At 48.1% G+C, this 12,500-nt stretch overlaps 1 protein-coding gene across 2 annotated transcripts in view; it reads left to right on the top strand.

Moving 5' to 3' along the window:
- gbe1b (1,4-alpha-glucan branching enzyme 1b) overlaps positions 1-12,500 on the top strand; it is a 324,598-nt gene that overhangs the window by 143,407 nt on the left and 168,691 nt on the right. Inside the window, exons 8-9 of one of the 2 annotated variants that reach the window (XM_090224112.1) lie at positions 7,985-8,100; positions 9,296-9,423. In XM_090224112.1, coding sequence (XP_090080238.1) covers positions 7,985-8,100; positions 9,296-9,423 — 244 coding nt within the window. Of the gene's footprint in view, positions 1-7,984; positions 8,101-8,389; positions 8,488-9,295; positions 9,424-12,500 lie in introns of those variants that run through there. The other variant, XM_090224113.1, reaches the window with a different exon arrangement.

Genomic DNA, 12,500 nt, shown 5'->3' with positions numbered 1-12,500 from the left:
TTCCTGTATTAGGCCCTAGCTGCTTCCTTTATTAGGCCCTAAATGCTCCCTGTATTAGGCCCTAGCTGCTTCCTGTATTAGGCCCTAGCTGCTTCCTCTATTAGGCCCTAGCTGCTTCCTGTATTAGGCCCTAGCTGCTCCCTGTATTAGGCCCTAGCTGCTTCCTCTATTAGGCCCTAGCTGCTTCCTCTATTAGGCCCTAGCTGCTTCCTGTATTAGGCCCTAGCTGCTTCCTGTATTAGGCCCTAGCTGCTCCCTGTATTAGGCCCTAGCTGCTCCCTCTATTAGGCCCTAGCTTCTCCCTGTATTAGGCCCTAGCTGCTCCCTGTATTAGGCCCTAGCTGCTTCCTGTATTAGGCCCTAGCTGCTCCCTGTATTAGGCCCTAGCTGCTCCCTCTATTAGGCCCTAGCTGCTCCCTCTATTAGGCCCTAGCTGCTCCCTGTATTAGGCCCTAGCTGCTCCCTGTATTAGGCCCTAGCTGCTTCCTGTATTAGGCCCTAGCTGCTTCCTGTATTAGGCCCTAGCTGCTCCCTGTATTAGGCCCTAGCTGCTTCCTGTATTAGGCCCTAGCTGCTCCCTGTATTAGGCCCTAGCTGCTTCCTGTATTAGGCCCTAGCTGCTTCCTGTATTAGGCCCTAGCTGCTCCCTGTATTAGGCCCTGGCTGCTCCCTGTATTAGGCCCTAGCTGATTCCTGTATTAGGCCCTAGCTGCTTCCTGTATTAGGCCCTAGCTGCTTCCTGTATTAGGCCCTAGCTGCTTCCTGTATTAGGCCCTAGCTGCTTCCTGTATTAGGCCCTAGCTGCTTCCTGTATTAGGCCCTAGCTGCTTCCTGTATTAGGCCCTAGCTGCTTCCTGTATTAGGCCCTAGCTGCTTCCTGTATTAGGCCCTAGCTGCTTCCTGTATTAGGCCCTAGCTGCTTCCTGTATTAGGCCCTAGCTGCTTCCTGTATTAGGCCCTAGCTGCTTCCTGTATTAGGCCCTAGCTGCTTCCTGTATTAGGCCCTAGCTGCTTCCTGTATTAGGCCCTAGCTGCTTCCTGTATTAGGCCCTAGCTGCTTCCTGTATTAGGCCCTAGCTGCTTCCCACTGCTGCTTTAATGGACCTTTTTCAAACAAGACCAAGGACACCTTGGCCGTGTGTCCCAAATGACACTCTATTCCCTATCTAGTGCAATACTCTTGGCCAGGAACAATGCACTATGTAGGGAACAGGGTGCCATTTCAGACGCAGACATTGTGACAAATAGAGAATAAATGAACCAGGACTGTAAGTTACATGGCTCAGGGCGTGGCAAGACTTCCTGTCAGGCAGTTAATGAAGCTACCTATTACCTTGAACAGTTCAGGGCGTGGCAAGACTTCCTGTCAGGCAGTTAATGAAGCTACCTATTACCTTGAACAGCTCAGGGTGTGGCAAGACTTCCTGTCAGGCAGTTAATGAAGCTACCTATTACCTTGAACAGGGGTCTTCAGATGTGATACTTCTATTAGGTTTGATCCAGGCGTCCCTCAGTAATGCTCTGTCTCTGTTCCCTCCCCTCCCTTTCTCTCCCCCCTGTCTCTCCCTCTCTCTGTTTCTCTCCTCCCTCTCTCTCTCTCCTGTCTCTCCCTCTCTCTGTGTCTCTCCCTCTCTCTGTTTCTCTCCTCCCTCTCTCTCTCTCTCCTCCCTCTCCCTGTTTCTCTCCTCCTTCTCTCTCTCTCTCTCTCTCCTGTCTCTCCCTCTCTCTCTCCTCTCTCTCTCTCTCTCCTCCCTCTCTCTCTTACATTCAGCCTATATTGTGCATCATTTGCATCCATCTCTGTATGAAGTTTTTACATGTGAAAAGAGAGAGGCCAGAGGCCAGGGCTTTGTGGTCTGAATTATAATTGGTCTCTTCCATGCTGTTATGGTCTGTCCAGAACGATCTTCGAGCTCTTCCATGATGTTCTGGTCTGTCCAGAACGATCGTCGATCTCTTCCATGATGTTCTGGTCTGTCCAGAACGATCGTCGATCTCTTCCATGATGTTCTGGTCTGTCCAGAACGATCGTCGATCTCTTCCATGATGTTCTGGTCTGTCCAGAATGATCGTATATCTCTTCCATGATGTTCTGGTCTGTCCAGAACAATCGTCGATCTCTTCCATGATGTTCTGGTCTGTCCAGAACAATCGTCGATCTCTTCCATGATGTTCTGGTCTGTCCAGCACGATCGTCGATCTCTTCCATAATGTTCTGGTCTGTCCAGAACGATCGTCGATCTCTTCCATGATGTTCTGGTCTGTCCAGAACGATCGTCGATCTCTTCCATGATGTTCTGGTCTGTCCAGAACGATCGTTGATCTCTTCCATGATGTTCTGGTCTGTCCAGAACGATCGTCGATCTCTTCCATGATGTTCTGGTCTGTCCAGAACGATCGTCGATCTCTTCCATGATGTTCTGGTCTGTCCAGAACAATCGTCGATCTCTTCCATGATGTTCTGGTCTGTCCAGAACAATCGTCGATCTCTTCCATGATGTTCTGGTCTGTCCAGAACAATCGTCGATCTCTTCCATGATGTTCTGGTCTGTCCAGAACAATCGTCGATCTCTTCCATGATGTTCTGGTCTGTCCAGAACAATCGTCGATCTCTTCCATGATGTTTTGGTCTGTCCAGAAGGATCATGATTGCTTCGGACCATTAACACAATGTGGTCCTTGACATGATTACTGTACACACGTGTAGCCTCAGCTAGTGTATATAAATGGGTTCATATGACGTGTGTGTGTGTGTGCTGGAGTGACACGGCAATGCTGTGCATCATTACGTAGCGTTGTGTTTATCGTCCCTATGTTCTAATGAACCGCTTCCTGTCAGACACCTTCTACATCCACGTCTCCAAAACGGTTCCAAGAAAAGACTTGAGCTTCTTGGTATGACAAAAAATATTGCATTTATTTGTCCATGTTTGTCACACAGTTCCTTTTGAGGGCGAGTGACCCAGTCCGCTGGTTTCCAGGTAAGCATAGACAGATTCCAATTTTAAAACAAACTCAAAAAGGAAAACAAAATGACGTGAGGTGATAACGGGGAAATACATAGTAACTCCAAACGGTATGAACAACAGGATACGATTTAACACTACATTTAGACTTGTTTCTCCAGCAGGCTCCTATAGCCTGTCCTTTCTAACCAGGCTCCTACCGCCTGTCCTTTCTAACCAGGCTCCTACCGCCTGTCCTTTCTAACCAGCCTCCTCTAGCCTGTCCTTTCTAACCAGGCTCCTCTAGCCTGTCCTTTCTAACCAGGCTCCTACCGCCTGTCCTTTCTAACCAGGCTCCTATAGCCTGTCCTTTCTAACCAGGCTCCTCTAGCCTGTCCTTTCTAACCAGGCTCCTATAGCCTGTCCTTTCTAACCAGGCTCAGCCTGTCCTTTCTAACCAGGCTCCTATCGCCTGTCCTTTCTAACCAGGCTCCTACCGCCTGTCCTTTCTAACCAGGCTCCTACCGCCTGTCCTTTCTAACCAGGCTCAGCCTGTCCTTTCTAACCAGGCTCAGCCTGTCCTTTCTAACCAGGCTCAGCCTGTCCTTTCTAACCAGGCTCCTATAGCCTGTCCTTTCTAACTAGGCTCCTATAGCCTGTCCTTTCTAACCAGGCTCCTATCGCCTGTCCTTTCTAACCAGGCTCCTACCGCCTGTCATTTCTGCTCCTATCGCCTGTCATTTCTGACCATGCTCCTATCGCCTGTCCTTTCTAACCAGGCTCCTATCGCCTGTCATTTCTGACCAGGCTCCTATCGCCTGTCCTTTCTAACCAGGCTCCTACCGCCTGTCATTTCTGACCAGGCTCCTATCGCCTGTCATTTCTGACCAGGCTCCTATCGCCTGTCATTTCTGACCAGGCTCCTATCGCCTGTCATTTCTGACCAGGCTCCTATCGCCTGTCCTTTCTGACCAGGCTCCTATCGCCTGTCCTTTCTAACCAGGCTCCTACCGCCTGTCCTTTCTGACCAGGCTCCTATCGCCTGTCATTTCTGACCAGGCTCCTATCGCCTGTCCTTTCGAACCAGGCTCCTATCGCCTGTCCTTTCTAACCAGGCTCCTCTAGCATGTCCTTTCTAACCAGGCTCCTAGACACCACGGTGTGGATAATGGCGTCGACACCACGGTGTGGATAATGGCGTCGACACCACGATGTGGATAATGGCGTCGACACCACGGTGTGGATAATGGCGTCGACACCACGGTGTGGATAATGGTGTGGATAATGGCGTCGACACCAGTGTGGATAATGGCGTCGACACCACGGTGTGGATAATGGCGTCGACACCACGGTGTGGATAATGGCGTCGACACCACGGTGTGGATAATGGCGTCGACACCACGGTGTGGATAATTGCGTCGACACCACGGTGTGGATAATGGCGTCGACACCACGGTGTGGATAATGGCGTCGACACCACGGTGTGGATAATTGCGTCGACACCACGGTGTGGATAATGGCGTCGACGCCACGGTGTGGATAATGGCGTCGACGCCACGGTGTGGATAATGGCGTCGACACCACGGCAGGGATAATGGTGTGGATAATGGCGTCAACACCACGGTGTGGATAATGGCGTCGACACCACGGTGTGGATAATGGTGTCGACACCACGGTGTGGATAATGGCATCGACACCACGGTGTGGATAATGGCGTCGACACCACGGTGTGGATAATGGCATCGACACCACGGTGTGGATAATGGCGTCGACACCACGGTGTGGATAATGGCATCGACACCACGGTGTGGATAATGGCATCGACACCACGGTGTGGATAAGGGCGTCGACACCACGGTGTGGATAAGGGCGTCGACAACACGGTGTGGATAATGGCATCGACACCACGGTGTGGATAAGGGCGTCGACAACACGGTGTGGATAAGGGCGTCGACACCACGGTGTGGATAAGGGCGTCTACAACACGGTGTGGATAAGGGCGTCGACACCACGGTGTGGATAAGGGCGTCGACAACACGGTGTGGATAAGGGCGTCGACAACACGGTGTGGATAATGGCATCGACACCACGGTGTGGATAAGGGCGTAGACACCACGGTGTGGATAAGGGCGTCGACACCACGGTGTGGATAAGGGCGTCGACACCACGGTGTGGATAAGGGCGTCGACACCACGGTGTGGATAATGGCGTCGACACCACGGTGTGGATAAGGGCGTCGACACCACGGTGTGGATAATGGCATCGACTCCACGGTGTGGATAAGGGCGTAGACACCACGGTGTGGATAAGGGCGTCGACACCACGGTGTGGATAAGGGCGTCGACAACACGGTGTGGATAATGGCGCCGACACCACGGTGTGGATAAGGGCGTCGACACCACGGTGTGGATAAGGGCGTCGACAACACGGTGTGGATAATGCATTGGAGGCATTCAATCTGTGTCCCTTAACAATATGTTCCATAGATCTGTTATACAGTAGTTGTCAATGGTGCCTGTGTCGGGTGCATATTTTTTGCCGATGGCACTTATGCAATATTTCAGTGCCATCTAAATAAATACATGGCTTTTGAATATTGGTTTTAAGAAATTGTCTTCCATTGAGTGTGAACTCTGCTCACCTATCTTCACTGTTATAATTAAAGCCTTGGTTTCTAGAAAGAGCACAGCTGAAGGCACATAAAAAATGTCTTATTTTTTTTTCATACCTGACTGGCGTCTCATAATGTCCATGGCCTCTACAATCTCCATGGTCTCAGTGATGACCTCCACAATCTCCATGGTCTCAGCGATGACCTCCACAATCTCCATGGTCTCAGTGATGACCTCCACAATCTCCATGGTCTCAGTGATGACCTCCACAATCTCCATGGTCTCAGCGATTACCTCCACAATCTCCATGGTCTCAGCGATGACCTCCACAATCTCCATGGTCTCAGCGATGACCTCCACAATCTCCATGGTCTCAGCGATGACCTCCACAATCTCCATGGTCTCAGTGATGACCTCGATAATCTCCATGGTCTCAGTGATAACCTCCACAATCTCCATGGTCTCAGCGATTACCTCCACAATCTCCATGGTCTCAGCGATGACCTCCACAATCTCCATGGTCTCAGTGATGACCTCGATAATCTCCATGGTCTCAGTGATAACCTCCACAAGCTCCATGGTCTCAGCGATGATCTCCACAATGGCGTCGGCACCACCAGCCACCAGCTAGCTCAATGAGGCTCTACACAGCAGGCCAGCCACCAGCTAGCTCAATGAGGCTCTACACAGCAGGCCAGCCACCAGCTAGCTCAATGAGGCGCTACACAGCAGGCCAGCCACCAGCTAGCTCAATGAGGCTCTACGCAGCAGGCCAGCCACCAGCTAGCTCAATGAGCCTCTACACAGCAGGCCAGCCACCAGCTAGCTCAATGAGGCGCTACACAGCAGGCCAGCCACCAGCTAACTCAATGAGGCTCTACACAGCAGGCCAGCCACCAGCTAGCTCTGCCATGTTAAGTTTCTATGGCAACGTGCCCTTGCTGAGGCAGAAGTAAGGCAGCACAGAGAGAGACCTAGAGCTTTAAGAGCCTGCTTACTTCAGGAGCACTCTCAGATCCTTGAGCCTCCCCAGGATACAATACTATTTTAAGGATAGAATCAGCATTTTCTAATCCCTCCTCATCGCCACGGTAAACGAGGGAGGAAGAGTACAGGATGTTTCCTAATAATATCTCCTTTTTCCTGAAGTGTACACTCATTCACTACTTCCCACAAATCTGAAAGCATTTGATTGGTGGAGGCATGGGCTAGCTTGGCTAGCATATTTCTTACACCAGTCCGTTCTCTTTCAAATACACACTTTGGGATGAAGGAGAGGTAATTGGGGCCAGTGTCTCTCTGCATAATCATGATGTCCTATATTTTGTTTCATTTAACACTTAGCTCACTATCTTGAGTGTCTGGCTTGGGTTCGAACCTGGGTCTCCTGCGTGCCGCTAAACCAGATACCCCGCTGAGCTAAAGCCCAGGTATTAACTTGATGGGGGGGGGGGCTTCTTCAGGCCTCGGTCGAGGCGACTTGTCATGTGAGCGTGGTTCACCTTGACCGAATCACCTCAATTACACTTTCTCTGTCCAGTCCTCCCGAAGTTGTTGAAGTAGTTTTGATATTGCAGTGCTTTAAAAGGACCTTGGCTCTGTCTTTCTTTTCCTGTGTTTATTCTGAGTATTGGTTTGCTATGTTGGACGGAGGAGGGAGTCACGTTGTGCGTCTCTCAAATGGCACCCTATATCCCTATATGGTGCACTACTTTTGACCAGGACCCTATGAGCCGTGATCAAAAGTAGTGCACCTAAATAGGGAAATGGTGTGCCATTTGGGACGTGCTACGTTAGAAGGAGAGAGGCCACAAAGCACGTTAGAGAGTATCGCTGATCTCATTCTCAGGAGTAGGAACTCAATTCCCTCGCTTGGTGTTTGTTTACCCAAGTGTTACATGAAATCCTATCAGACTGAGACACAGTGAGACGGTGGCCATACTAAACACTTAGCCAGTGGCCATGCGCTCTGATAGAGATCAGGCCTCCATCCCAAATAGCACCCTATTCCCTATTTGGCACACTAGTTTTGACCAGATCCCTATGGTCCCTGGTCAAAAGTAGTGCACTAAAATAGGGAATAGGGTGCTATTTGGGATGTAGACCAGGAGGAGTGCTCAGTTACCTACTGTAAGACATTGATTTACTCAGCCAGATAGAGAGCCAGAGAGAACTGGACACTGTGGCCCAATGTGTGTGTGTCTGTGTCTGCGTGTGTGTCTGTGTGTGCGCGCGCATGCGTCTATCACACACACACCTGTGCCTAAGCATCAACATCAGATGGGAATGACCTGTAGCGTTGTAGAACAAACCTCCAACCAGCAACATCACACGTTTCAATTATTACATACTTATTGTTTTCCTGACCTTGCTCTTGTGTGTGTGTGTGTGTGTGTGTGTGTGTGTGTGTGTCCGTGCGTGCGTCAGCTGGGAGGTGCTGAGGTTCCTGCTGTCTAACCTGCGTTGGTGGATGGAAGAGTATCGTTTTGATGGCTTCAGGTTCGATGGGGTGACGTCCATGATGTACCATCACCATGGCATTGGTAAGGGCTATAGGGATTCATATTGGGCATCACCATGGCATTGGTAAGGGCTATAGGGATTCATATTGGGCATCACCATGGCATTGGTAAGGGCTATAGGGATTCATATTGGGCATCACCATGGCATTGGTAAGGGCTATAGGGATTCATATTGGGCATCACCATGGCATTGGTAAGGGCTATAGGGATTCATATTGGGCATCACCATGGCATTGGTAAGGGCTATAGGGATTCATATTGGGCATCACCATGGCATTGGTAAGGGCTATAGGGATTCATATTGGGCATCACCATGGCATTGGTAAGGGCTATAGGGATTCATATTGGGCATCACCATGGCATTGGTAAGGGCTATAGGGATTCATATTGGGCATCACCATGGCATTGGTAAGGGCTATAGGGATTCATATTGGGCATCCTAAGACTCCTGTTCAAACTAGAAATGAATTATAGTGCTTTCATAATCACTTCATATTCTTTACACTAGCAGCAGTCTAGTGTTTCTGGTGTTGTTAAGCGAAAATCCCACACACTGATATTGCTCATATCACTGTGTTTATTCAAGCTTACGCGTCGACCTCTTGGCCTTCGTCAGAGCTTTTTAAATAGAGGCTGACACGACTTGTATAAACATGCCAGAGCAGTGTTCCCAAGCACCTGCAACGTCACGCCTGCTGTGCTTTTAAACAAAACAAAATGGTTAAATGTTATTTTCACTATGTACAGAGCGTACATAACGTATTTCATACGAAGTGCACTAACAACAGTAGAGTTTTTTGGTTTACATTGTCTGTGTATTCAGTGTGGGTTATAGTTTACATTGTCTGTGTATTCAGTGTGGGTTATGGTTATAAATTGGTTATATATTCAGTGTGGGTTATGGTTATAAATTGGTTATTTATTCAGTGTGGGTTATGGTTATAAATTGGTTATGTATTCAGTGTGGGTTATGGTTATAAATTGGTTATTTATTCAGTGTGGGTGTTGTACCTCTGTCCTCAGGTAGTATATTTTCAGGAGACTACTCTACGTACGAGCTCTTACTGTACCTCTTAACCCCTACACCCTTGCTCTTAGCTTCCTTTCTCCTACACCCTAGCTCCCTAACCCTTACCCCCCTACCCGTTAACCCTTACCCCCTGACTCCTACCCCCTAGCTCCCTAGGTGATAGCCTTCCTCTTTCTCTGTCCTCAGGCAGTATGTTTTCAGGAGACTACTCTGAGTACTTTGGTCTTCAGGTGGATGAAGATTCCCTGGTCTATCTGATGACAGCTAATCATGTCCTGCACACCCTGTATCCTGACTGCATCACCATCGCAGAGGTAACACTGGTCCTTAGGCACTATATGTACCAAAATTGTTGATACGTAAAATCGGTATGGTGTCCTGAATGTCATGGCAACAATGGTGAGAGGAATTAGTAGTATTAAATCACATCTAGATCCGGGTCCAGGCTATAGCTTCAGACCACCCCACAGTGAACAACGCTGACTCTGTAGGACTCTACTAAAACAGTAAAACACACATGGCAGGAGTCCTGACTCTACATCCAAAACACACACTGGAGGAGTCCTGACTCTACATCCAAAACACACACTGGAGGAGTCCTGACTCTACATCCAAAACACACACTGGAGGAGTCCTGACTCTACATCCAAAACACACACTGGAGGAGTCCTGACTCTACATCCAAAACACACACTGGAGAAGTCCTGACTCTACATCCAAAACACACACTGGAGTCGTCCTGACTCTACATCCAAAACACACACTGGAGGAGTCCTGACTCTACATCCAAAACATACACTGGAGGAGTCCTGACTCTACATCCAAAACACACACTGGAGGAGTCCTGACTCTACATCCAAAACACACACTGGAGAAGTCCTGACTCTACATCCAAAACAGACACTGGAGTCGTCCTGACTCTACATCCAAAACACACACTGGAGGAGTCCTGACTCTACATCCAAAACACACACTGGAGGAGTCCTGACTCTACATCCAAAACACACACTGGAGGAGTCCTGACTCTACATCCAAAACACACACTGGAGGAGTCCTGACTCTACATCCAAAACACACACTGGAGGAGTCCTGACTCTACATCCAAAACACACACGGCAGGAGTCCTGACTCTACGTCCAAAACACACACGGCAGGAGTCCTGACTCTACGTCCAAAACACACACTGGAGGAGTCCTGACTCTACATCCAAAACACACACTGGAGTCGTCCTGACTCTACATCCAAAACACACACTGGAGGAGTCCTGACTCTACATCCAAAACACACACTGGAGGAGTCCTGACTCTACATCCAAAACACACACTGGAGGAGTCCTGACTCTACATCCAAAACACACACTGGAGGAGACCCGACTCTACATCCAAAACACACACTGCAGGAGTCCTGACTCTACATCCAAAACACACACTGGAGGAGTCCTGACTCTACATCCAAAACACACACTGGAGAAGTCCTGACTCTAAATCCAAAAACACACACAAACACAATGCATTAAATGAGTCGTGGATGACACCCCCCCCCCCCCCCCCCCCTCCCTGGTCATGATTAATTAAAGCACTTATTATTGTCTCACATCTTTGATCATCCCTGTAATTAAGGAATAATGTTGCCAGTAAACGGAAGCCGGTGCTTTGTTTTTGGCTCTAATTCATTCAATTAAACTGGATTTTTCTAGGATCCTCTCCGTGTTGTTCCTGGAACAGTGTCAGTGTTTTTGGAGTTTTATTTATTAGTTATTAGTATGTACAGCGTAGACGCATAGTATCAATCTTCCAACAACGTGTTGTCAGGTTCCTTCTCCGCAATGCAATAACAATTACAACTAGTAAAACCAGTTGAATTTAAAACTAATATATAAAGTCAAATGCTCAGTATAATATAATAAACATTTTATCATTAGTATAGTACAGGAAGGCACAGTTTATAGTCCCAATATTTACACCTGTATCAGGGAAAGGGGGGAATTGAGTGGCAAGTGTTTTTAATTGAGCATTATAATTATATATATATATATATATAAAAATAATATTGTAATAAGAGTCTGGTAGCAGCAGCTGTGTGTGTGTAGCATGAGTGTTGGTGTGTGTGTTCTAAGGTGTGGAGAATCAGAACAGGTGCTCAGTCTAGTTCAGGTGTTCAGCAGTCTGATGGTTTTACATTCACATTTGAGTCATTTAGCAAACGCTCTTATCCAGGCTTGTTCATAAAAACTGTCTCTGAGCCTGTTGGTATCAGCCATCATGCTCCGATACCGTCTGCAAGGGAGAAAACAGCTCGTGGTTGGTCCTTGATGAAGCTGCGGGCCTTCCTCAGGCACCGTTTCGAGTAGTTGTCTTCACCGCCCGTCGGTGGGCCTTTCGGTCGTAGACGGATCCATTCCCGTACCAGGCCGTGTTGCAACCGGTCAGGAAGCTCTCGATGGTGCAGAGGTAGTATTTGGAGAGTATGTGTTGCTCATGGAGTATTCTCAGTATGTGTTGGAGTAGTCTCAGTATGTGTTGCTGTTGGAGTATTCTCAGTATGAGTTGCAGTAGTATCAGTATGTCTTGCTGTTGGAGTAGTATCAGTATGTGTTGGAGTAGTATCAGTATGTGTTGGAGTAGTATCAGTATGTGTTGGAGTAGTATCTGTATGTGTTGGAGTAGTATCTGTATGTGTTGGAGTAGTATCAGTATGTGTTGGAGTAGTATCTGTATGTGTTCCTCATGGAGTAGGATCAGTATGTGTTGGAGTAGTATCAGTATGTGTTGGAGTAGTATCAGTATGTCTTGCTGTTGGAGTAGTATCAGTATGTGTTGGAGTAGTATCAGTATGTGTTGGAGTAGTATCAGTATGTGTTGGAGTAGTATCAGTATGTGTTGGAGTAGTATCAGTATGCGTTGGAGTAGTATCAGTATGTTTTGCTCTTGGAGTAGTCTCAGTATGTTTTGCTCTTGGAGTAGTCTCGGTATGTTTTGCTCTTGGAGTAGTCTCAGTATGTTTTGCTCTTGGAGTAGTCTCAGTATGTGTTGCTCATGGAGTAGTCTCAGTATGTGTTGCTCATTGAGTAGTGTCGGTATGTGTTGCTCATGGAGTAGTCTCAGTATGTTTTGCTCATGGAGTAGTCTCAGTATGTCTTGGAGTAGTCTCAGTATGTCTTGGAGTAGTCTCAGTATGTCTTGGAGTAGTCTCAGTATGTCTTGGAGTAGTCTCAGTATGTCTTGGAGTAGTCTCAGTATGTTTTGCTCATGGAGTAGTCTCAGTATGTCTTGGAGTAGTCTCAGTATGTCTTGGAGTAGTCTCAGTATGTCTTGGAGTAGTCTCAGTATGTCTTGGAGTAGTCTCAGTATGTCTTGGAGTAGTCTCAGTATGTCTTGGAGTAGTCTCAGTA

This window comes from Oncorhynchus mykiss, chromosome 27 (genome assembly GCF_057628025.1).
Source record: "Oncorhynchus mykiss isolate SJ-2025 chromosome 27, ASM5762802v1, whole genome shotgun sequence".
NCBI classification, from domain to species: domain Eukaryota; kingdom Metazoa; phylum Chordata; class Actinopteri; order Salmoniformes; family Salmonidae; genus Oncorhynchus; species Oncorhynchus mykiss.
Note: the sequence above shows the minus strand (reverse complement) of the source record. Positions and strands in the feature narration are given on the sequence as shown.